Source organism: Crocuta crocuta, unplaced genomic scaffold, assembly GCF_008692635.1.
Source record: "Crocuta crocuta isolate KB4526 unplaced genomic scaffold, BGI_CrCroc_1.0 scaffold119, whole genome shotgun sequence".
Taxonomy (NCBI): Eukaryota; Metazoa; Chordata; class Mammalia; order Carnivora; family Hyaenidae; genus Crocuta; species Crocuta crocuta.
The window spans coordinates 4,222,337-4,247,360 of NW_027551562.1; the positions used below are offsets into that span (position 1 = coordinate 4,222,337).

General features: G+C 48.1%; 1 protein-coding gene across 3 annotated transcripts in view; it reads right to left on the minus strand.

Annotated features, from left to right (window-relative positions):
• The window catches only part of ZFAT (zinc finger and AT-hook domain containing), a 171,631-nt gene that overhangs the window by 94,034 nt on the left and 52,573 nt on the right, over window positions 1–25,024 (minus strand). For all 3 annotated transcript variants that reach the window (XM_077749961.1, XM_077749963.1, XM_077749962.1), the window contains 3 exons: window positions 24,066–24,216; window positions 16,505–17,949; window positions 15,201–15,433 (listed from right to left, as the gene is read on the minus strand). In XM_077749961.1, coding sequence (XP_077606087.1) covers window positions 15,201–15,433; window positions 16,505–17,949; window positions 24,066–24,216 — 1,829 coding nt within the window. The remainder of the gene's footprint in view (window positions 1–15,200; window positions 15,434–16,504; window positions 17,950–24,065; window positions 24,217–25,024) is intronic.

Consider the following 25,024-nt stretch of genomic DNA (forward strand, 5'->3'; position numbering starts at 1 on the left):
TTCACAGTTACTCTACAGGACTCACAGCCGCTCTCAACGGACAGGCATCACTGTGCCCATGTTACAGATTAGGAAACCGAGGCCCAGGGGGATGAGCCCCAAGTGTGAGAGAAAGAGTGGGTGTCTGGACCTGAATGGACAGATGCCCACCTGGGCTGCTCCTGCCACTCCACAGGCCCGTGTCCCACGGAGCTTCGTGCCGCACCGCTCCTCGCTCCGTGGACCCAGCTCCCATGGAGGGAGAAACGCATGTGAACGATCAAGCTCCAGCTTTGGCTCATCTGCCTTTTCTCTCGGCTCATTACCGGGCTCATTCACGCGCCAATTTTCCCCAGACGGTGGGTGTTATGGGCTGAACCGTGTCCCCTGCGGCAGTCACACAGTGAAGCCCTACCCCCAGCACTTCAGGAGCCCTCTCTGGAAAGCGGGTCACCGCAGCTGTTCGCTGTCCCTAGCTAAGAAGCAGTTGCTAGCCGGGCCCAGATCCAGCAGGTCTGCTGTTTGGAAGCTGACACGCACACGAGGAGTCCAGGCGGCGAGTCCACAAGCCAAGAGGCGACAGAGATTGCAGGCGAAACACGGAAGCTCGGAGGGAGGCAGAGAACAGATTCTCGCTCACGGCCCTCGGGAGGAAGTGACCCCACCGACGCCCTGATCTTGGAACCCCAGCCTCCAGAACTCTGCGGCAAGAGAGTGGGTTGTTTACGCCCGTCGGTGGGATGGGGACTTGAGGAGCCAGCAGGGCGTGAGCTGAGGGAGGGAGAGGGCATCCGCTGCAGGGGCCCCAGACGGGTGGGAGAGGCCACGGACAACAGAAGGGTACGTGTACGGGTTCCCCTCATGCTCCCACCCTCGGCGCCCCCGTCAGGGAAGACAACCAAGTGAGGCTGCACCAGTGCACATGAGTCAAGCAGGAAACACCCGCACAAACCCACAACAAGCCTCGGAAGTGTGACCTGTGTAAACGTACATCACAAGCCCATGAGAAATGCAGGAGCCTCAAGTGCAAGGAAAGTTCCAGAAGATGTTCACAGTCTGTGTTCATTCGGATCTATAAGAGAACGAATCCCCACCACTGGTTGAGCGCCTGTTAGGAGCTCAGCCTGGCACCAAGTGCTCTCATATCTTAGTAAATGAATACAAGCCTCAGAGCCACCCGAAAATGCAGTCACTCATACTAATAAATAACGATAGAGGCAACAGCGACCATTTCTTAACAACTTCCTCATGCAGAGGGCTGTGTGTCACATACCACAACCTAGGGGGCGCGAGAGGAGCTGCCCAAGGTCACACCACCCCAGAGGGCAGAGATGGGTGTGCAAAGCAGACCTCTGTAGGCCAGGCTCCTGCTCCTGTGAGACAGGGACTAAGGGTGCACACTCAGGACTCTCAGTCCCTGAGCTCGAATCCTGGTTTCACCACTTACTAGCTTGGGAACTTTGGGCAAGTGACTTAACCTGTCCGTGCCTTGGTTTCCTCGCTTGGCAATGAAAGCTGCCTGTTGGTAGGAGGAAGAATGAAATTACAAACACATAAAGTGGACTTCCAATTTCCAGTCCAGCACGGAAGAGGCTCAGAGGACTCTACTCCATCCTAACGGCAGATGAAACAGACTGAAAAAGCAACAACTCTCCTTCACCCGTAAGACGCATGAGGTCACAGGGCAAACCACTACCCCCCAAAACCTGGAGAGAGTGCAGACAATCACAACTTATGGGAGCAAAACCCCCAGGAAGCCAGGACCAGAGCAGGGAAGGCAAGACCAGAATTGGCCAGCGGCTGGGAGCTCGCTACGGCTCACTGGGGCACCCACCTTTGTGAGTTAGCCCCTAGGAGCTTGACCTTGTAGTCACAGTGAGTATCAGAGAAAAACCCATACTTCTGGCAGAAATGGGGGAAAAGGAACCATTCTGAAATACACTGGAACATTCTATTCTTGACAAGACCTGCCCCCAGAGGATACCAGTTTACCAGAGCCTTGCTTGCCGGGATATTATCAGAGATTAAGCTACCTGGAGGAAGGGAAATACCCAATTCCAGCCCCCTATAGCCTTCTACATGGGAGAAAGGACAGACCCAAACCCAGCCCACTTTAGCCCTCCTTACTCACCTAAGGGAGTTGAAAAAAAAAGAATGAGAAACACTCTTGAAGTTCATGCCCACAGGCAGAGGCTCCTGAGAAACTGAGCCCTAATCACAGTTATAGAATGATTCTCCTCCCCCACACCTTACCGATACATTACAAAAGGCCAATTTACAGCAACTCCTTGTACCTGGTACATCCTGCCCACATATGAAAAAGGAAAAATTATTATCAGACTCGCAAAAAAGCAAAAAACACAGTTTGAAGAGACAGAGTAAGCAACAAAAGCAGACTCAGATATGGCAAGGATTTGGGGATTATCAGACCAAGCATTTAAAACAACTCAGATGCACACGCCAAGGTCTCTACTGGACAAAGCAGATGGCACACAAGAGAGGGGCCACGGAGGCAGAGGCAAAAAACCTCAGAAAGAACCAAAAAGGAGATGCTAGAGATCAAAACCACTGCGGCAGGAATGAAGAAAGCCTTGGATGGGTGTGTGAGTAGACTGGACACAGCTGAGGAAAGCATCTTGGAGCTTAAGGACATCTCAAAGGAAGCCTCTAAAATTGAAAAGCAAGCAGAAAGACTGATGAACACAGAGTATCCAAGGGACATATTGTGGGAATATGAGAGGAAAGAGACAAAGGAACTGAAGACATATCTGCACCAATAATGACTAGGAACTTCCCTAATATGGTGTCAAACACCAAGGCACAGATCCCAAAAACTCGGAGAGCACCACGTAGGAATAAGACCAAATAAACCACACCTATCATTTTCAAACTACAGAAAACCAAAGATAAAGAAAAAGTACTGATAGAAGCCAGAGGTCAAAACAAAACAAAATAAAAAAACACATTACCTATAGAGGAGCAAAGATAAGAACTGTACCCAACTTCTCAGAAACCACACAAGCAAGAAGAGAATGGAGTGAAATGTTTTCAGAAAGGAAAAAAAAAATAAGAAGAAGAAGCACCAACTCAGAATTCTGTACCCTGCAAAACTATCCTTCAAAAATGAAGGAGGGACACCTGGGTGGTTCGAGCGGTTAAACATAGGACTCTTGATTTCCACTCAGGTCATGATCCCACAGTTGTGACATCTAGCCCCTCATCAGATAAGTGCGGAGCCCGCTTAAGATTCTCTCTCCACTTTCCTTTGCCTCTCCCCAACTCACATATGCATCTGTCTTGCTCTCTCTCTCTCTCTGTCTCTCAAAAAAAAAAAAAAAAAAAAGAAGGGAAATACTTTCTCAGACAAACAAAACTGAAAGAATTTGTTACCACGAAGACCTATCTTACAAGAAATATTAAAACAAGATAAAGTTGACAAAAACAAACTGGATAAAGTCAAAAGTTGTTCTTCATAAAGAAAGAGCACTAGAGAAGGGAGAAGTGAAGGTAAAATAAAAGGTTTTATTGATCTTAATCTTAATTCATCTAACAGAAAGTTTGTTCAAAATAGTAACTGTAACAATGTATTCAATAATGTATGCTTTCTATGCAAATGGTTATATAAGTAAATAAATATCGGCAATGATACACAGTATATGAAGAAGGCACTAGGATTATTTTGTTACTACAAGATACTGACACTACCCATAATGTGGAACAGGGCTCTCTGTAAGCCAACTTGGATTCTATATAAATGTATATACTGCAAGTTTTAGGGTAAACACTACCAAAAGTAAAAAAAAAAAAAAAGTATAAGTAATATGCTAAGAAAGGAAAGAAAATGAAACCATATAAAATGCCCAGTTAACACTACAAAAGGCAAGAGTGGAAGACAAAGGAACAGAGAACAAAGGTAACAAACAGAAAACAGGAACAAATATGATAACTATTATTTCAACTGTATCAACAATCACTTTGAACATCAATGATCTAAAATGCGCCAATTAACAGATTACCAAACTGGATCAAAAAACAAGATCCAGTTATATGTTGGCTCTAAGAAGCCCACCTTAAATCTGAAGACACATACAGATTAAAAGGAACTGGATGGAGAAAGGTATACCATACTGACACTCATAAAAAGGGGAAGTACTTACTCATTTAAGAGAGAAGAGATTTCAAAGATAGCAATCAGCAATAAAAAGGGTTATTACATAACACTGAAGGAATCCATTCTCTAAGAAGACATAATAATCCTTAATATCTATGCATCTAACAACAGAGTCAAAAAGTATGAGGCAAAAACTGGTAAAATGGCAAGGAGTAACCAAATCTACTATCTCAGTTGGACATTTCACCACCCCTCTCTCAGAAACAGACAGATATAGCAAGCTGAAAATCAGTGAGGACACGGCTGAATTCAACAGCACAGCTGAATTCAATCAATCAGCTGGGTATAACTGACATCTACAGACTACTTTAACAACAGGAGAATACACATTCTTCTCAAGGTCACACAGAACATTTACCAAAATAGACCACATTCTGGACCATAAAACAGCCCTCAACAAATTGAAAAGAATAGAAAGCATACAGTGTTTGCTCACAAACCACAAAGGATTAAACTAGTAACCAATAAAGACAGTTAGACTATGCCAAAATATGCACAATTAAATAATATACTTTTAATAACATGAGTTAAAGAAGATATCTCAAGAAAAAATTTTTTAGTATTTTAAACTAAATAAAAATGAAAACACAACTTCTCAAAATCTATGGAAAGCAATGAAAGCTGTACCTGGGAGGAAATCTATATAGCACTGAATGTATAATATTAGAAAAGAAGGGGCACCTGGGTGGCTCAGTCGGTTGAGCATCCGACTTCAGCCCGGGTCATGATCTCACGATTCATGAGTTCAAGCCCATGTCAGGCTCTGTGCTCTCTATGCAAAGCCTGATTGGGATCCTCTGTTCCTTTCTCTCTCCTCTCTCTCTCTCTCTCTCTACCCCTCCCCTGCTCAGTCTCTCTCTCTCAAAAATAAATAAAACCTTAAAAAAAAACGAAAAGAAGATCTAAAATCAATCATCTAAACTTCCACCTTAGGAAAGTAGAAAAAGATGAATAAATTAAACCCAAATTAAGCATAAGGGAAAAAATATTAAAAATCAGAGCAGAAACCAATTAAGTTAAAAACAAGAAATCAATAGAGAAAAATCAATAAGACCAAAAGCTGGTTCTTTGAAAAGATCAAGAAAATCATTAAGCCTCTAGCCAGGCTAACTAGGCAAAAGGGAGGGCAGAAGTTACTAACATCAGAAATGAAAAAGAGGACATACTACACATCTCATGAATATTAAAAAGGTAGTAAAGGAATACCATAAACAATTCTATTCCTACAAATTTGACAACATAGGTGAAACAGACCAATTCCTTAAAAGAGATAATCTGCCAAAACTCACACAAAAAGAAATAATCATAACAGGCCTAACTCTATTGAAGAAATTGAATCAATAATTAATAATCTTCCAAAAGAAAAAGCACCAAGCCCAGATGTGTCTACTAAACACATAAGGAAAAAATATAATTTTTTGGTATACCAATTCTCTACAATCTCTTTTAGAAAATAGAAGCAGAGGAATTACTTCCTAACCCACTCTATGAGGCCAGCATTAGCATAATACCAAAAACAGACAAAAACATTATAAGAGAAGTAAATTACAGGTCAGTATTTCTCATGAACAGAGATGCAAACATCCTCAACAGAACATTAGTACATCAAATCCAACACTGTATAAAGAGAACTGTACACCCCAAATGGGGTAGGGAGCCTGGGTGGCTCAGTGGGTCAAGTATCAAACTCTGGTTTCAGCTCAGGTCATGGTCTCACAGTTTATGAGTTCAAGCCTCACATCAGGCTCTGCACTGACAGCATAGAGCCTGCTTGGGATTCTTTCTCTACTTCTCTCTCTGCCCCCCCATCCTCTCTCTCTCTCTCTCTCTCTCTCTCTCAATAAACTTTAAAAACAACAACAACAACAAAAGAACTATACACCACAACCAAGTGGGATTTATCCCTGGTGGGCAAGGCTGACTTAACATTCTAAAATCAAATAATATAATCTATCACACCAACAGGCTAAGAAATAAAAATCACATGCTCATATCAGTAGTAGCAGAAAAAGAATTGGAAAAAATGCAATACCCATTCATGATACACAAGCTCAACAGACTAAGAAGAGAGGGAAACTTCCTCAACTTGGCAAAGATTATCTACAAAACACTTACAGATAACATCGTACTTAATAGTGAGAACCTGGAAGTTTTCCCACTAAGATTAGAAACAAGGCAAGGATGCCATCCCCCACTACTCCTTTCTACACTGTACTGAAGTCCTAGCTAAAGCAGTAAGACAAGAAAAGGAAATAAAGACAAACATATCAGAAAAAAGAGAGAAAACTGTCTTCGTTTGCAGGGGACATAATCATCTACACAGAAAGTCTGGAGGAATAGACAAAAAAACTCCTGGAACTGATAAGCAATCATTACAGCAAGGTTACAAGATAAAAGGTTAATACATAAATGTCAATTGCTATCCTACATACCAGCAATAAATAAGTGGAATTTGGAACTAAAAACGGTATCATTTACCCCACAAAAATGAAATGCTTATGTATCAGTGTAATAAAATATGTACAAGATCTATATGAGAAAAATTAAAATGCTAATGAAAGAAATCAAAGAAAAAAAAAAGTAAGTGGAAAGCCATTCTATGTTCATGGAGAGGAAGACTTAATATCGTTATGATGTCAGTTCTTCACAACTGGATCTATCTACAGATTCAATGCAATCTCAACCAAAATCCCACCCAGCAAGTTACTCTATGGTTATGGAAAAACGACTGTAAAGCTTACATACAGGGGCAAAAACAGAAACAGAATAGTCAGCACAATATTGGAGAAGGAAAACAAAGTTGGAAGACGGACACAACTCAGCTTCATGATTTACCATAAAGCAACAACGATGAAGACAGTGTGGCACTGGTAAAGGAACAGACAATAGATCAGTGAAAGAGAAGAGAGCCCAGAAATAGACCCACTTAAATACAGTCAACTGATCTTTGACGCAGAAGCAAATACTATACAAGTGAGCAAAGAGAGTTTTCTCAACAAACGGTGCTGGTACAAGTGGACAGCCAAAATGGCAGACACACATCTACAGTCTTCCACAAATATTAACTCGTTGTGGATCACACACCTAAACGTAAAACACAAAACTACAAAACTTCTAGAATGCATACAAGAAAACCTAGATGGCCTTGAGTATAGTAATGACTGGTTAGATACAACACCAAAGGCACAATCCATGAAAGAGTGAGTCCATAAAACTGGGTTTTGTTAAAATTCAAGTTTTCTGCTCTACGAAAGATGCTGTCAAGAGAAGGGAAAAAAAGGTCACATAAAGAAAGAAAATATTTGCAAAAGATGTTATTTGATAAAGGATACTTTATACAAAGAGTATACAAAATATACAAAGAACTCTTAAAACTCAAAAAAAAAAAAAAATTAAAACACAGGCCAAAGAGCTAGACACCTCACCAAAGGAAGGAAATGAGAAGACGCTCCACATCATAGGTCATCGGGAAATGCAAATTAAAGCCAAAAAGAGATGCTACTATACACCTGTTAGAATGGCCGAAGTCCAGAATACTGAATACAAACGGGTACACTGTGGTACAGCCAAACAATGGAAACTACTCAGCACTAAAAAGAAATGAGCCTTCAAGCCATGAAAAGATGTGGAAGAAACTTACATGCATATAGCTAAGTGAAAGAAGCCAATGTGAAAAGATTACATACTACAGGATTCCAACTGCATGACATTCTGGAAAAAGAACAATGGAGACAGTAGAAGGATCCACAGTGGCCAGAATGCAGGGGTTACAGAGGGATGAACAGGCGGAGCAAAGAGAATTCTAGATCAGTGAAACAACTGTGCATGATGCTATAATGGTGGACACATGTCATGATACATTTGTCCAAACCCTTAGAATGTACAGCACCAAGAGGGAGCCTTAATGTAACCTCCGGACCCCGGGTGTGACTAGCGCACAAAAGTCTCTGTACTTTCTGCTCAACTTGCAGTGAACCTGTAACTGTTCTGAACAACGAGGTTATTAAGAGACAACACATGTAAAGTGCTAGAACAGAGCCTGGCCCATGGTGAGCTCTCAATACATCTGGAAGGCTTCACTACTGCGGCCGCAGCGCTGCCATGAATGCAACTCAGCCTCAGATGTCGGGCTTGCTTGGGGGCTCATGCAGCCTGGGAATCTCTGATACGGAACGGAGCGAGCACCCCTCCGAACTCCTTTGTGGGTTAGCTGCTGCCGGTGCGGGACGCCTCCTGTGAGCACTGTTCCCCAGAGCACCCTCGGGCGCCCCAGGGGCCCCGGCGGTTGTAGTGAACCTGTCTGGAGCTCGGTGACCAGCCAGGGCCGCGGACTTCCACGCAGGCGACATGGTGGGCTCAGGGCTGCCCGGGATGTTTCTGTCACTGTCGTCCTCTGCCCTTGAGCCTTCCAGGTCACCCCGTCGCTCCCCGGGTCTGCACACAGGAAGTCGTGCTCACAGGCCGCTGGGAAAGGCGCCGTGGGGCCCAGCGCACGTCCCGGAGGAGGCTTGTCAGCTGCCCCCAGCACCCTCATCAGCACACACGACAGACGCGTTCAAAGGGCTTTGAGGGAGTTTACAGTGATCTCCCCTGAGTCCTTGCTATTTGATTTGTTTTTCTTTTAATCTCTGATAGTCTGAGAGCAATTTACCTTAGAGCTTATCAGGGCCCCTCATTTCTTGATGCCTTTGAAGATTGTCAGAAGGACACAGGCGGTGGGAAGGGGCGCTGGGAGGAGGGTTCACTCTCAGGACTCATTTATTTCTTTTTCAGACCTCAGTTCCACACCAGAGATGAAAACCCAAACTGACACAGCAAACTTAAAAAGAGCGGCTGTTAAAAGAGTTCCTGGCAGAGGCGGCGAGGGACAGGCCCGTGTGGTAATGACGACAGTCAAGGCGCCCAGACCTCGGAGTTTGTTTGCTCTGGTGGAAGAGGCCTTCAAAGCTCAACCCAGGACCCCCTGAAAGAAGACAGGCGTCAGCTGGAGTCTGTGGCCACAGTGTGGGGTGCGGGAGTAGCCCCAGGCCTGGGCGTAGGCTCGGGCCCCGCCTCTCTGCTCTGGGTGAACTTCACCGTGGTCAACAGCTCTACTGCAGGTGCCTCGGCCCCCAGGGCAACTGGGCAGTTCTCAAGTCTGAAGCCAGCAGCGGGTGGAGGCTATCAAGCCTGCCCCTGGCACCGAGTGTATTAACTATGGCGTAAGTGCTACTCGTATAAAATATCTGATGTTGGGGACACCCCAGTGGTTCCGTCGGTTAAGTGCCCAACTTGATTTCGGCTCAGGTCAGGGTCTCATGGTTTGTGGGTTCGAGCCCTGCACTGGGCTCTGTGCCAACGGTACAGAGCCTGCTTGGGATTCTTTCTCTATCTCTCTCAAAACAAATAAACAAACTTAAAAAAAATAATAATAAAATAAAATTTAAAAATTTATTAAAATTAAAATCCCTGCTTGGGATTCTTTCTCTCTCTCAAAACAAATAAATAAACTTTAAAAAAAAATAAAAAATAAAATAAATTTAAAAAATAAGGTGGGAGACTGCACTCTGAACAATTTCTGAGGAATGAAAGGCCGTAACTCCACGGACTCACTCGTTCATTCCTCAGACCTTCCAGGGACCCCTGACACACGCCAGGCGTTGCGCCGAGGACAGGGGTGTGAGACACCGGCCCTGCTCAGGGGCCCGTGAGCCACTGAGAGCTACCCACACGCGGAGGCCGAACGTATGACAGAGGCAGAAGAGATGCCGCTCAGGCGGGGACCGGTCTGAACAAGCTCGATAAAAGCCGCAAACGTGCACCATTCAGGAGCTCGGCTCCGGGATCGTCCCGGCCGCGGAGAGCAGCTCAGCTGTGCCAGGCCAGGCCCTCCGCTCTACACGTCGGCCTTGCTCCCGGGAGCTGCGTGTTCCCCTCGGGAGGCTCGGGGAGCCCCGCGTCCTCAGCACTGCGGACAAATGCCCAACACGGCGACGTAGCAACAAACGGTCTGTGACCACAGAGGAAAAGCCCATCCGCTCCCGGCCCCTGGAAAGCAAACAATCTCATACCCCATCACTTTAGTTCAATAATATTGTCCTCCACTGAAAAAAAAAAAAAGACAAATCCATTTATTTCCAGAAAGATACAGGGATGGCTTCCTCTACTTGCTCTGTGTTTCGTTGGCAATATATTCTTTTACTTTACCTGCAGCAAGTACAAGTAAGATGTTTTAAATATGCGGACCCTCATGGCCAAGAACGGACCAAGCACTTTTCAAAGACAGGGCAAACGCTAATCTGGAACAGGTGCAGAGAAACCATCATGCCCTGGATGGACAGACGGACGGATGGCGGCGTCCTCCACCGCCCAACACCACCTGCTACTGAGGACGAGCTAGCTCAGACCCGCCTCTCCCCTGGACGCCTGGACCTGTGCCGCGTCCCTCACAACCTTTGTCCCCGAGGCCCCAGGGCAAGCCTGGAGGCACGTCACAGAAGCGAAGTTCAGAGAAGTTCCGAAGGGAAGCCACACCCTGTGAGTGGCGGAGTCGGCACCTAACACCAAAACGCGCCCGTTCCTGAGTGCAGGCTCGGGGCCGCGACGGCGCCCTCAGATCGGCTGGTACCTGTGAGGTCTTCTTGGAGAGGACCCAAGCTGGAAGACAAAGGGAGCAGACTGCCTTACCCTGGGCATCCACCATCTGCTCCGTTTCCTGCCATTTCAAATGTGTCCACCAGGAGGGACTTAAGGCGCAGATTCCAGATTACCCTCAAACGACACTGGGGGCATGAGCTCAGTAACCTCTCACCCCATGTGTTTCTGATTCAGGACGACATGAACTACATCAGCTGGGCCAGTCACTTATAAACTTCTTTAGTGGGACCTACAGGAGGTCACCCATGTGACATCACCATCTGACGATGTCACACACGCTCACATGTAAACATACTGACACATGAAACAAAGGCCTCAGAAAACAAACCTTAACCCTGCGTAAGGGTGACTAATACTGGTAATTTCTATTTGATTCTGTGGTACTCCATTTTTAAGATATACTCACTAGTTGTGATCAACTTACTAGTTGAAATCCACTGATTTCACAACCATCCAATGGACGATGACCTAGGGACTGAAAAAACTGACCTGAGTGTTCTACATATATATTTTTTTTAAGTTTATTTTTTTGAGAGAGAGAGAGAACCATGGGAGGGGCAGAGAGAGAGAGGGAAAGAGGGAGGGAGGGGGAGAGAGAGAGAGGGAGGGAAGGAGGGGGGGAGAGAGAGAGCGAGGGAGGGAGGGGGGGGAGAGAGAGAGGAACCCAAGCAGGCTCTTAACACACGTGGCCCATCTCCTTGGGTCACAGGCAAGGGAACCAAGCCCCAGGCCAAGGCGAGGTCATACAACACTACTCTCCCAACTCAGGGAGACCCTTCCCTGACCAAAGTCCTTGGCTCAGCACCTTTACATCACAAAACTCATTTGTGCTATCTTGTGGGACCCTCACTGCAACCCAGAGAAAACATACGTATAATATATGCATATGCATATATATATATTTTATATATGCACATGCATATGCATATATATATGTTTTATATATGCACATGCATATATATTTTATATATAAGCAGGTTCCAGGCCCTGAGCTGTCAGTACAGAGCCTGATGCAGGGCTTGAACACACGAACTGAGAGATGGTGACCTGAGCTGAAGTCAGAGGCTCAACCGACTGAGCCACCCAGGTGCCCCACATGACTCCTTTTATACAAAATGCCCAGCCAGGCCAATCCATAGAAGTCGGAAGTAGATTAGTGGCTGCCTGGGGCTCGGAGAGGAAAGTAAGCAATGGAAGATCTCCCCACCAGGTCAACATTTCCTTGGTAACTTTGGCTTCATTACAGAATAATTTACAGTTTCAAAAGACCAATGTTGTCTAAACTCAAGATACTGGAGCCTTTTTCATACACGACGCCATGACTACATCCATAATACAGTCCCCATGCTTCACGGGAAATGCTCTCAATACCCTCGTGTAAATACAAAAGGCTTCCCCTTGGGGCGCCTGGGCAGCTCAGTCAATTGAGCGTCCAGCTTCGGCTCAGGTCATGATCTCCTGGTTCGTGGGAGCCCTGTGTCTGGCTCTGAGCTGACAGCATGGAGCTTCCCTGAGATTCTCTCTCTCCCTTCTCTCTCTGCCCCACTCCTGCTCACACACTCTCTCTAAATAAATACACAAACATTTTTTAAAAAGTGTCCCAAATGAAGAACTGCAAATACTGGGGTCAGGGACTAAAGTCAAACTTTAACAACTTCTAAGAAAACACGAGTGTTCAGAAGAATCACAAGGACACCCTGTTTTTATAAGGCCAACAGAGCCACGCTCCCTTATTCCCACTCCTCTCTTGCAGTTAACTTTCAAGGACCTTCATTATTGTGGCACAAGACACAGCACGGGAAGTATCAAAGAGCCTCTGCTCTCGTGGGACAAAGCGCACCCCCACCACGTTCCTTCCCATGGTGTGTGAGTGTCCAAGAGGCCCTCAGAAAGACATGGCTGCCATTCGTGACCCCCCATGCAGCGTGGGCAGTGGGGGCAGTGACAAAAGCGTGGCTCACAGATAAGCATGCGGGCCTGAGCACCGTCCGCCCTGACGGACAGTGTGACCACGGGCAAGCTACCGAGCGACCCTGCAGAGAAGGCTCCTGATCCGCCCCGTGGGGGAAATAATCTCACCTCCTGGAGCAGGTACAAGAATTAAGATACGAGGGTCCAGATCACAGGATGAAAACAGAAACTGTCACTTCCCTTCCCCAATATCCACTTCCCCAGATGCCTTCTCCAGGGTCCACAGTGGGGAGAGGAGCCTCTCTGAAGGAAGATCCACGACCACAGGAAGTCGAGAAGAGAAGCCCCCCTAAGTGTTGGATTATTAAGATATACGAAAGCATATGAAATCAGGGCTTCAGATCTTAGCACACGTCCCCAGACGTGGCCCTACTGACCCTGAGGACCAGGGATGTGGCCAGAGGGCTGAGTACCAGCATCCAGAGGCAAGGAACTGCCTGGGCTGCACCTGAGTCCCTCTGACACTCACGACGGGCAAGGAAAATGGGCACGGGGCAAAACAGGCGGCCACACACACCGCCGAGCTCCTGCACAGCCTCCTCTGCAGCGTCAGCCTGGAACCTCCTGGACAGTCTCCCGACACAGAGCACCAAGCCCAAAGACGCCAAGTACAATGAATAACAGTAGTTGTAACAGTCAATGACGTATGGTGCTTACTCCATGTCAGGCATTGTTCTTAGACATTTATGGATGGGTAAACTGAGGCAAGGGGCAGTTACAGGACACATCTTAAAGATGCATGGTAAATGGGGGAGCCAGAGTCTAAAACCCGCGGCCTGGTCCCTGGTCTTAACTGCTACCCTCTAAGGCTGCCCCCACGCTGCCCTCATGCTACCCTCACTCAGCTCTTGGCCTCAGGCGCGCTTCTAGCAATGTCATAGCCATGATTTCTGCACCCCGGTTTTCTCTGCCCTAAGACGGTACTGGAATCAGTTCCAATCTAACAGCCATTCTGGAAGGAAACAGGATGAGTGCGCCTTCATGCCCTACTCAGAAAGAGAGACAGAGAACATGTGCTAAGAGGTACCAGGTGATGTGTGGTAGCAAGCACACAGTCAACAGCATAGTCCCTGAGTCAGGTTCTTGCTATAGAACATTCCATTTTACCCTCCCAGTAACCCTAGGAGATCTATATACATATACAACCATGTGTGTATACGTGTGCACTGCATTTGCAGGCATATATAATACATGCATGTAGTCTGTGCATATTATGTGTATATGTGTGTGTGTACATATGTGTGTGTAGAATGGATATATACTGGGGTGCCTGGGTGGCTCAGTCAGTTAAGCATCCGACTTCAGCTCAGGTTATGATCTTGCTGTCCATGAGTTCCGGCCCCGTGTTGGGCTCTGTGCTGACAGCTTAGAGCCTGGAGCCTGCTTCAGATTCAGTGTCTCCCTCTCTCTTTCTCTGATCCTCCCCTGCTCACACTCTGTCTCTCAAAAATAAATGAATATTAAAAAAAATTTTAATGGGTATATACTTTTTAATATGTGTTTTATACTGAAAGCTAACCAAATCTCAGAAAGGACAAGTGACTTGCCCCAATACCTATGCCCGTGCAAGTGCTGGAGACGATATCTGAACCCAGGCATCTAACCCCAAAGCATGTGCCCTGACCCATCTCCCACGATACCTACAGCACCCTGACTTCACCCCAGTCACCAGCCCTACAGCGTGGTGGATCTTTATGCCAGGGCACAGTGGGAGCAGGCCCAGCTTCGGACACCTCCTTCAGTGCCGTCTGTGGTATAAAAAGGAATGCCAACACCGCGGAACCACACCTGGGGCCAGCTGAGCCCCTTTTATCTCTTGAAGAAGGCTCCCTCCACTCGGGGGTCAGCCCCCTGTGTTACGTGAGAATCTGCAAAACTAAAGAGTCATTCATTGCCTTACATCACCTTCCAACAAAGAATTAAGCAAACTTCACTGTTATGAATATTAACAGCATCTTGGCTTAAATGATCCCGTCTTTTTTTAAATCAGAGTGCTTCGCAGATAATCCCTCACAGAGAGTCCACGAATGACCCAAGTGGACACCGTGGTCCTCAACGTTTCCTGCGCTCTCCCTGTGAACTAGACACTGCCCACTGCCTCATGGGCACTATGGAATTTAACCTCTCAACTGCCACCTCTGTCACTAAGGATCCTTTATAATGTCGTTTACGAAATCCTTGCTGTATTTCCACTCTGTGGATGCTCCTCCTGGAGATCTTCCCTGACGCTGAATGATGGGCCCAGAAGGCAAATCTGTTCCAACTTGTCATTTTGCAACGTATCCGAGACTCTCCCTGTGAAGGGCGTCCTGGGGTGAAGCGAAGAGCCTGACGCTCACGGGCGCTGGCTCATGGGAAGCAGGGCACCTTTCCATGCGCGCAAAGGTTAGAAAGCAGGGGGCACGCGGGGCACACGGTGCTGCCGCCCGGGCTTGCTACTTACCAACTCCGTGTGAACTTTAAGATGCGCCTGCAGCTTGTATTTATCCGGAGTCGAGTAGTCGCAGCCGTCAGTGGGGCACTTCAGCAAGATGTTACTGTGTTTCTGAATCACGTGGCGTTTAAGGCAGTTTTTGGTGATGGAGGAGTAATGGCACTGGGAGCAGTGATAGAGGTGCTCCCGGGTGTGGGTGCGCACGTGCATGTCGAAGTGCACTTGGTACCAAAAGAGTTTGCCTGAAAAAAATCGTCACATGAGAACAAGGGCGTTTGCTTCACACTGAATTTCATTTTCTTGTTGTTATTTTTTTACTACTATTTTTATCTCCCTCTCGAGCTTGTCCAGGTCACCCGTCACACTTTCCTCACTTCTGTCTGGAAATCGCTTTTTAAATATTTTTTTTAATGCATATTTATTTTTGACAGAGAGACAAAGAGAGATGAGCGTGAGTAGGGGAGGAGCAGGGAGAGAGGGAGACACAGAATCTGAAATAGGCTCCAGGCTCTGAGCCTGATGCGGGGCTCAAACCCATGAACTGCAAGATCATTACCTGAGCCGAAGTCGGAAACTCAACCGACTGAGCCACCCAGGCACCCCTGGAAATCGCTTTTTAAAGGTGGGAGGCTGTAAACGTTAAGGGTGCTACTATAATTGGGTGCTACTATATTTGCATGATGTCAGAGCTAGGACAAGAGGAAACAAATGTTTCCCAAGGACCAGTTACAGCCCAGGTGCTTCTGTGCACCTGCCTAGATCAGGGTCTCGAACCCCTGCTGACCCTGAGCTGGGGCTGGGCTCCCCCAGCACCCACACTGCCAGCTCTCCGGAGCTTCAGGGGCCGTGCGGCACCGTGAGCTAGAAGGGCTCTACTTGGGGCTCCCTGCAAAGAGCTGCAGGGAGAGCAGAGCCACAACTCAAGCTACACTTTGAACTTGCCATGTGCCAGAAGAACAATTCTTCTTCCTGGTTCAAGTTCTGGCAGCAGCTGTGAGATAGGCCACTGCGTGTGCCCGCCCTGGCCAGCACAGCTACCTGTCCCGCCCTCCTGGCCGCCTCCACATGTGCCTGACCCGGCTAGCAGGCTACCTGTCCCCCTAACCTGGCCGCCTCCACAAATACTCCACGTGCCAAACCGGAACACAGGCAGCCGCCAACTACTGTCTACAAATGATGAAAGGCGGCTCGTTTACAGGTGGTTCTTTGCAAAGAGACATGAGCTCAAACCAAACACGAGGTGACCCAAAGCAGGCTGGGGACGCAAGGAACGAGGGCCCCGCCGGCTGCTGGCCCAGCGCCGCCCTCCTTACCACAGTACTCGCACTCCAGGTCCCCGTACACCTTCCGGATCCTCTCGCACAAACCGGTGTTCATCCTTCTCTTCTGTAAACCATCCAGGATCTTCATGAATGCACTGATGCGTTCGGAGGCCGGCGGGCAGGAGTCAGGCTGGGGCAGGGCCACGGCCCCTCCACCTGTTACTGGAGGAAGGTCGGAGGCCTCCCCTGGGTTTGACCTGAGACACCTACTAGGATCTGGTCCGTCAGTAGGGAGGGCAGCCACTCTCTGCCCTGCCTCCGGGGGGCTCTCGGCCCCCTGCGCGTCCCGGTTCACTTCGGCACCTCTGGCCTTGGACGGCAGGGAAGGGGCTTCTTCGCCCTGAGTCTGGGAGGAGGCTCTGCGCTGGGCGTCCAACATCTCCTTGGGAGCGGTGCGCACCTCAGCAGGGGAGGGATCGCCTGTCAGTAAAAACTCCTCAGAGACCTCGGCCTGCGAAGGGAGGCCAGAGGCATGGGTGGCGGCTTCCGGCACACAGGGGGGCAGGGTGGCGCTGTCACCCTGAGGGGTGGCAGAGCGCTCGGGCAGGGCGGACTTGGGCACAGCGGCCTCAGGCTCCTTCCCGGCCTCCTCTGGAGGCCCAGCGTCCGCAGGGCAGGTGGCACCCCTGGGCGCGTTCATGCCCTGGAACGCGAAGTCCTCCTCTGCCAGCTGCAGCTGCCCCCCCAGGGCTTCCTGCTGGATGTCCCCGCCAGGCTCCAGGAGGCAGAAGCTCTGGTTGATGGAGCTGGCGAAGAGCCCAGCCTCCTGCGCCGCCCCGTGCACCTCCCGGATGTGTGCACGCAGCCTGATGGAGCTGACGAACTTCTTGAGGCAGACGGCGCACACGTACACGAACGGGTGCTTCCGCACGTGCAGCTCCAGCGCCTGGTACTTGGTAGCCCCGTGGCCGCACAGCTCGCAGGCGAAGGGCCACTTGTCCCCGTGCACCAGCATGTGGCGGTCGCGGTCCAGCTCGTTCTTGAACTTGCGCTCGCAGATGTGGCAGTCGTAGAGCAGCTGCCGCTTGCCCTCCCTGGTGAGCAGGCAGAGCTCGTCCAGGGCCTCCTGCACCTTCCTGTCCTGCGGGTCGTGCGCCAGCCGGACGTGCTTGATGAGGTTCTTGACGTCCGAGTACTTCTTCTTGCAGAAGCGGCAGTGCTGCTTGACCTTCTTGTGCACGCGCTCCACGTGCACCTTCAGGTGCCCTTTGCTCAGGCAGGTGAAGGCGCAGTAGTCGCAGGCGAACTTCTCGCCCGTGTGCTTGCGCAGGTGCACGTTCAGGTTGGCCTTGATGGCACTGGCGTAGCTGCACTGGGGGCACTTGTACGGCTTCTCGTTGGTGTGGATCCTCAGGTGCGCCTGCAGCGAGTGCTTGAACTTGAACACCTTGTTGCAGTACTCGCAGGTGAAGATCTTGAGCTGCGTGGGCCCGAGCCTAGAAACAGACGACAGCACCGTTACACTGGGAGGCGCGGCACCTCCCTCAGGGCCTTGAACTCCTTCTCAGGAACTGAACGCCAAAGGCTCAAAGTGAACTAAACGGCAGTGAGGCTGGTCGGAGGCATTCATTCGTCAACAAGCAGGACTGGAGGGCCGAGTGCGGGCCAGGCCCCTACAGAGACTGAGGAGTGCGTCCCTGTTCCTCAGGAGCTCACAGGCTGGGGGAGGGAAGACAAGACAGCACATGCTTGCATGACGATGTGGCAAGTGTGGATGGGAACGTGTGCAGGGTGGGGGGATGGGAGGAGGAAGAGAAAGAGACATCTAACGTGGATGAAGGTAGTTGGGAAACTTGCTGAACAGGAGATGTCTGAGTTAAGGCTTGTAGAACGAGAAGAGGGAGAAAAGAGCAGAAAGAGGGAAGAGGGATGTGTCACTCACAACACACAAAACCCCCAGCCGTGCTCCAAAGCTGACCCGTACGTATTGTGGCCACATGACGGGTCATGACGGAATGAGCTCCATCGACTCTGTGAGACCAGATACAATCCACCTGGGTTTGTCTAACAGCTTCAGTAAGCCGGATCCGCTCGTTCATTCGGCCAGCTTGTCTCTTTGTTGCCACCCACCAGTGAAAGACCCACGTCCCTACGTCCTCCCAGGGCAAGTGACTGGTCCCCTGGCCTTCGTGAGCTGAGCTCCGTCTTTCCCCTTCTGGCGAGGACAGGTCTGCCCATGAACAGTGAGCGGTACCCTGAGTGCTTAGCTAGGTGGGCATGCGTGGGCCTGGCCAGCGGTGGTCACGGACTGTAGGCAGGTGAGGAGCCAGGTACCCAGGAACGGGAAGCCCCGCGTTGATGTGTGTCACGCCATGTTCCCCGCAGCTCCGTCAGTAAAAGAGCTGATGTTCTAGTCTCCGTCGCCCCCGTCCTTTACCACGCTGCTAACACAGAGCCCAGACAGGGAAAAGATGGCTGCTGTTCAACTGCCCTTTATTAACCTCATGAATCAGTTGGGGTTTTGTTTTTTGGGTTTTTAAATTTTTTTTAATGTTTTATTTATTTCTGAGAGAGAGAGAGACAGAGAAAGAGAGAGAGAGACAGCATGAGCAGGGGAGGGTCAGAGAAAGAGGGAGACACAGAATCTGAAATAGGCCCCAGGCTCTGTGCTGGCTGTCAGCACAGAGCCCGACATGGGGCTCAAACCCACAAACCGTGAGATCATGACCTGAGCCAAAGTCGGATGCTTAACCGACTGAGCCACCCAGGCGCCCATGAATCACTTGTTAATGATCACCATGCATGAATTCCTGCCAGTGTATTTCAGGCACTGGGTCAGACTTTGTGTATGTGATGGGGAATAAAAGCATGGTCTGCCTCATGGGTGCTCTCTTTCAATATGGCCACGTGTATGAGATGGTAGTAACAGCCAGAAATCACTAAGGACGTGTGAACTGCCAAACCCCACACTGAATATATTTATTCCCGGCCCTACTCTTACACCCATTTTACAGATGGCAAAACTGAGTCTGTGCCCAAGATCATACATCTAGTAAGTGGTGAAACCAGGATTTAACCCGAAGCAGACTGTCTGCATCTAGAGCCTGCATGTTCCCCCTCATCCTCTATAATGTCAGCAAACACCACCTCCCCAGTGTAACTGTACACACGGAGAAAGCCCCCTGTATGAGACTTCCAAGGCTACTGTTTCTGCAATCAGTGAATGATGGCCACCAAAGTACTCTGCATGCACCAGGGACAGGAATTGTCAGATGAGTCAGACTGGCAGGTGAGGCTTCCTCTCCTCTGAAACTACTCCCTCTGGACAGAACATCCAAGTTGTCCGGGAAGGTCCCCGAGGAACACCGATAATCCTTCAATGCTGTTGACCAGAGACCATTAAGCTGTGCCCACTGTAACTGCAAAGTCTGTATTTACGGAACTACCCATTCAACTATGTTTGATCAACATAGGTTGCCTTGTCTTTAAATTAAAAATATTTAAATCGATTGTAGTTCATAAACACCAGAGGGTACAATTCATATAATGTAATTAAAATATTCAAATTTGAAAGTGAGCACTCTGCCTGCATGCTAAAAGCCAAGGCTAATTTCAGGAAACTAATTTGGATCTTTCTCTAATGACAAAGAAACCCAGAAGGTGATAGATTTTATTGGTATAAAGAACACTGGAGAAAGAAACCCGAGATTCAAAATGTTAATTAAATAAACAAATCACAGTTTTTTCCTCCTCTAATGGAAGATCTAAATGGTCTTAGGAGGATCTTTTGCTCTGACTTTTTATTGTTTTATTACACAGATACCTGACAAATCCCTCTGTGCCCTGTTTCCTGCCAAGGGTGATGAATCTGCTGAAGATGCTAAGCAGCCTACGTCAGACTCCAAACCACAAGCCTTGCCCACTCTCAGCCTTGTGAACTGACACACAAAGCCATGATATGACTGTTATTAAATTATTTCACTCCAAATGTTCCCCGTGCAGGGAGAGAGACGCTCTCACCACTGCATTTTAGAAAGTTACTCACTTCTGGGAGTCAACGACAGGAAAGAATACAAAGGTGCTCGAACAAAGGTGCTCACAGTGAAAAGCTGCTTGAAGGTTCCAACATAAGGAATGAGTTTGTTTGCACATCTGTTTTTTTCACTCATTCACTCATTCATTCACTCACTCGCTCATTCAAAACAAGTATTCCAGGCACTGAGGACACAAGAGGGACAAAAGCAAACACAGCTCATGCTCTCCTGGAGCTCGCTTTCTGGAGGAGGTGACGGGCCAGACTCAGAACCATGAAAAGGAGCAGGTAAGGTCGACAAGCTCCCTGCTATGACAGAAAAGGGCCAGGTATCCCATGAGTCCAGATCAGGGCAGACTCCGGGCAGGCTGTCCTGAGCGCCGGACACTTGAGCAAAGAGCTGAAGGTGAACAGGATACCCAAGCCAGGGAAAGGGGAGGCATCCGAAATGAGGAAGACGCACCTGTGCGAAGAGACAGAGGACGTACAGACGGCCTGGGTGGCTGGAACACCTGCTGGGGCCCGAGACCCCAGGGAGCTCACGAGGGGACAAAGCTGGAGAAGGGACAGCCATGAACGGAGGGCCCTGTAGCCACGTTCTCCTACCAGCTGTGAGGCCGTTCAGGGTGCAATCAGAGGGGGCATTTTACCAGGTCTCATTCACTTTGATGTGAAAAGCTAAGATTACAGAAATCCTCATGTTACAGCACCATCACCAGAAAATAATTTGTGAATAATGTGAGTAACGGAGCAAAGTAATAAGCACGATGTGTGTAGGTCTTGAAAGCAAGATACAAAATTGCATATGAAATATAAACTCAGTGTGACAAAATATATGGGCTGGAAAAAAGGCTAGAAGGAAACACATTAAAAATACTAACAGTGTTGGGGGCACCTGGGCGGCTCAGCTGGTTACGCTGCCGACTTCAGTCCAGGCCGTGATCTCATGGTTCATGAGCTGGAGCTGCTTCAGATTCTGTGTCTCCTTCTCTCTCTGTCCCTCCCCTGCTCCCACTGTCTCTCTCTCTTCCTCTCTCAAAAATAAACATTAAAAGAAAAAAAAATATATATATATATAAACAGTGGTTATATTACAGTAGTGAGATTACAAATAATGCTTTTCCTTACAGTTTTCTAGACTTCCAGAATTTTCTATAAAATCGATCTGTGTCTCATTTGTGTGAGAGCCTAACTGATCTGTTGGTGTACCCTAGAGGCTTGTGGCTGGGTTTTACAAAGCAACATTTTCATGCAAAAAGAAAAAAAAAAAAGCCTCTTTCATAACTATTTTGTAATTTGTACCATATTAATAGAATGCACGACAGCTGGAATACAGCCAAAACCTGTTGATTAGATATTGTATAGATTTGCCCGTTAACTAGATGACTGGTTAGCTGAAACCCTCCCCAGCAGACCTTGAAATAGCATGAAGATAATTAGCTAAGGTCTATAAATCAACTTATGTTGACATCCGAATGGTCTTCAAATTTAATTCCATGACAGTTTTGCCAAAGGAATGAGTACTTTTACAACTTCATCAACAAATTCAGTTGCCCACAGCCGCAAGCAACAGAGGATCGAGGCTACGAATCAACGAAGCATTTCCCACGTGGCACCGTGTCGTGTGGTTTATCACTGACTATCACCACTAACCTAAGTCACGTTGTACTAGACAATCTTACGGCTGGTACAACAGAGGCTAAGAGGCACATCCACTTGAGTCGAATACAACAGAGTAAAGGCTTCCTCCAGACAAGAGCACGTCTGTCCTGTTCTCTCTCATCCCCAGTGCCTGGCACATATCGGGTGTTTCATTTGTTGAGCTGAACCATGGTAGAAGAGTCTAGAGCCAGCCCAGATCTGTTGCGCACTAAAAGCGATGCTCTCTTCAAGAACACCTCATTTCCTCTCTTCTAGAAACAAAGGAAACCCACTGGCAACTGGCATTTTCTTTGTCTTTGCTCTCAGCTGGGAAAATGTTTGCAGAGCTCAGGTGCAGTTTGCTAATCCCCCTGAGAAGGTACCTGTCACAAGTGAAACTGAGACCCTGGAGAGGGTGTGGAGAACACACCTGCTCATTCGCTAAGGGTTGTCAACTGACCCATGGTATCTGGAGGGCAGCTTTCAATGCTGGTTAAATTAAAAGAGTTCTCCTACTCTTTGACACAAAAATTTCAATGCTAGCAATTTACCCCACAAGAAGTTGTGAAGAAGAACTGAAAGACGAAGGTACCAGCACCTTGAACACAACACTGCCCATCAAGCAAAACCCGCTTCATAAACTACAGTACACCCTATTCAACAGCAAACACTTTTTCAAAATATGTACCAAAAAAGATTTTTAAAGTGTGATAAAGTCCACAGCAACTTCTTACTTGACATATCCCCAAAAGCAAGGGAATCANGAAGCAGCTCCGTGCTCTGAGCTGTCAGCACAGAGCGCAATGTAGGTGTCAAACTCATGAACCATGAGATCATGACCTGAGCTGAAGTGAGACGCTTAACTGACTGAGCCACCCAGGCGCCCCTAAGATGTGGAAAGTCTTAAAAAAAAAGTTGATAACAATGCACTTGTTTTTCTGTATTAGAAAAAATAACATAATTAAACCACTCTGTTTTAGACTATTGTGAAACACTTACAGTGGCAACAGTAGTTGTATCTAGAAGAAGAACTATGGGTTACTTTACATCATCCAGGGTGCTGGAACTTTCTACTTTAATTAAAAATTTTTTTTTTAATATTTATTTATTTTTGAGAGAGAGAGAAACTGAGCACAAGCAGGGTTGGGGCAGAGAGAGAGGGAGACACAGAACCTGAAGCAGGCTCCAGGCTCCAAGCTGTCAGCACAGAGCTGGAACTCACAAACTGGGAAATCATGACCTGAGCTGAAGTCAGACACTTAACCAACTGAGTCACCCAGGCACCCCAACAAGTGTTACTTTTGAAAACGGGGAGGGAAGGGAACAGAGATATTTTTTTTCATTACAATATGTGCAACCTTAAAAATCAGCAAACTTGGGGGCACCAGGATGGCTCAGTCCATTAAGCATCTGACTCTTGATTTCAGCTCAGGTCATGATTTCACCGTTCGTGAGTTCCAGCCCCACACAAGTACAGAGAATGCTCGGGATTCTCTCTCTCCTTCTTTCTCTGCCTCTCCCCCAACTTGTGTGCACGTGTTCTCTCTCTCTCTCTCAAAATAAGTAAAAATTTAAAAAATATTTTTCGATAAATAAAAATCAGCAAACGTACTAAGTAAGGCCTTATTTACACCTCTTTTTATTAAGGTGAAACATACGTCTGACTTAAGTAAAATGCTCCCCCTTCATTAAGCCAACTGGTGCTCAGTTCCAAAACCCTGTGGATCTGCCACGCATTTCACTGAAGCGACCCGGGCTCAGCCAACACACAGGCACAATAATGGACAGTCCAACTCCTGGGTGCGATCCAGAAATCAATGTCCTCCACAACCCAGTGCGCAAACGCAGTCCCGGAACGCTAACGTGCTGGCCCTCGGGCCCCCGCCGCCATCACGGGGGTCCCGCTCTGGCTGAAGTCTCACAGGACGCACACTTTACCTGCTGGACTTCATGGGCTGTTCGTACGGCGTCTGCTGAATGGCGTACTCCTGGTACCCTCTGCGAGGCGCCGGGTCGGCCGGGGTGGCCTCCGGGTTTGCAGCGCCCATCTCCGGGGGCCCGGCCTCCACTGGAATGATCTTGGTGGCACCTGAGAGGAAGGCACGAGACACAGCACCTTAAAGGGGCACCGCGGGGGGCCCTGATCCCACCCCTCGAGGGAGCAGAGCCCCAGCTGTGTTTCTTCACTGTATACGGTGAAGGTACTGGTTTTCCTGCAGTTCACACATGTAACGGGTGTGCACATGTGTGTGTGCGTGTGCATGTGTGTATGCCTGTGACTGTGTGTGAGTGTGCTGGTGGGTGGGAAGGGCAAGTTTTCTAATAATCTATCAAAACATCCTTCTGAGGTAATTCCCTTTGATCTATAAAGAGACAAAAACGTAAGACAAGCACATACACGCATGCGTGTTTACCCACCAGCTCACACACGACCACCTGTGGCAAACTCTGAGGAAGTGTAAAGTCACCAAGACAACATGGGGTGCTGGCATCAGCTGTGGGTGGGAATCAGAGCTGCCAAGGGTCCAGTCCCAAACATGACATGACCTCGGCATCAGTGGGCGTCCGTTTCCACCCTAGCAAAGGACGGGGTCTGGAGTGGAAAACCTCAAAGGCCCCTTTGCTTGTGCAATTCTAGGGTGTGAAACGCTCAAAGACCTTGCACAGCAGTGGACACGTTACATGTATGTGGACAGGTGCACACCCAGTGAAGTTAAAGAAAGGGTTCCAATCTATCCCCTGGTTCTAGAACAGCAAAGAGCGATCACACTTTTACCCCATTGACAATTTCACTTGCAGAAGTCATGAAAGCCCTAGCACCATGTGTGAAGACATTAGTGTGGGAACGTCCTCTAGACACGGCTGAGAACAGGAGCCACCCGGGCTCACACCCCTCT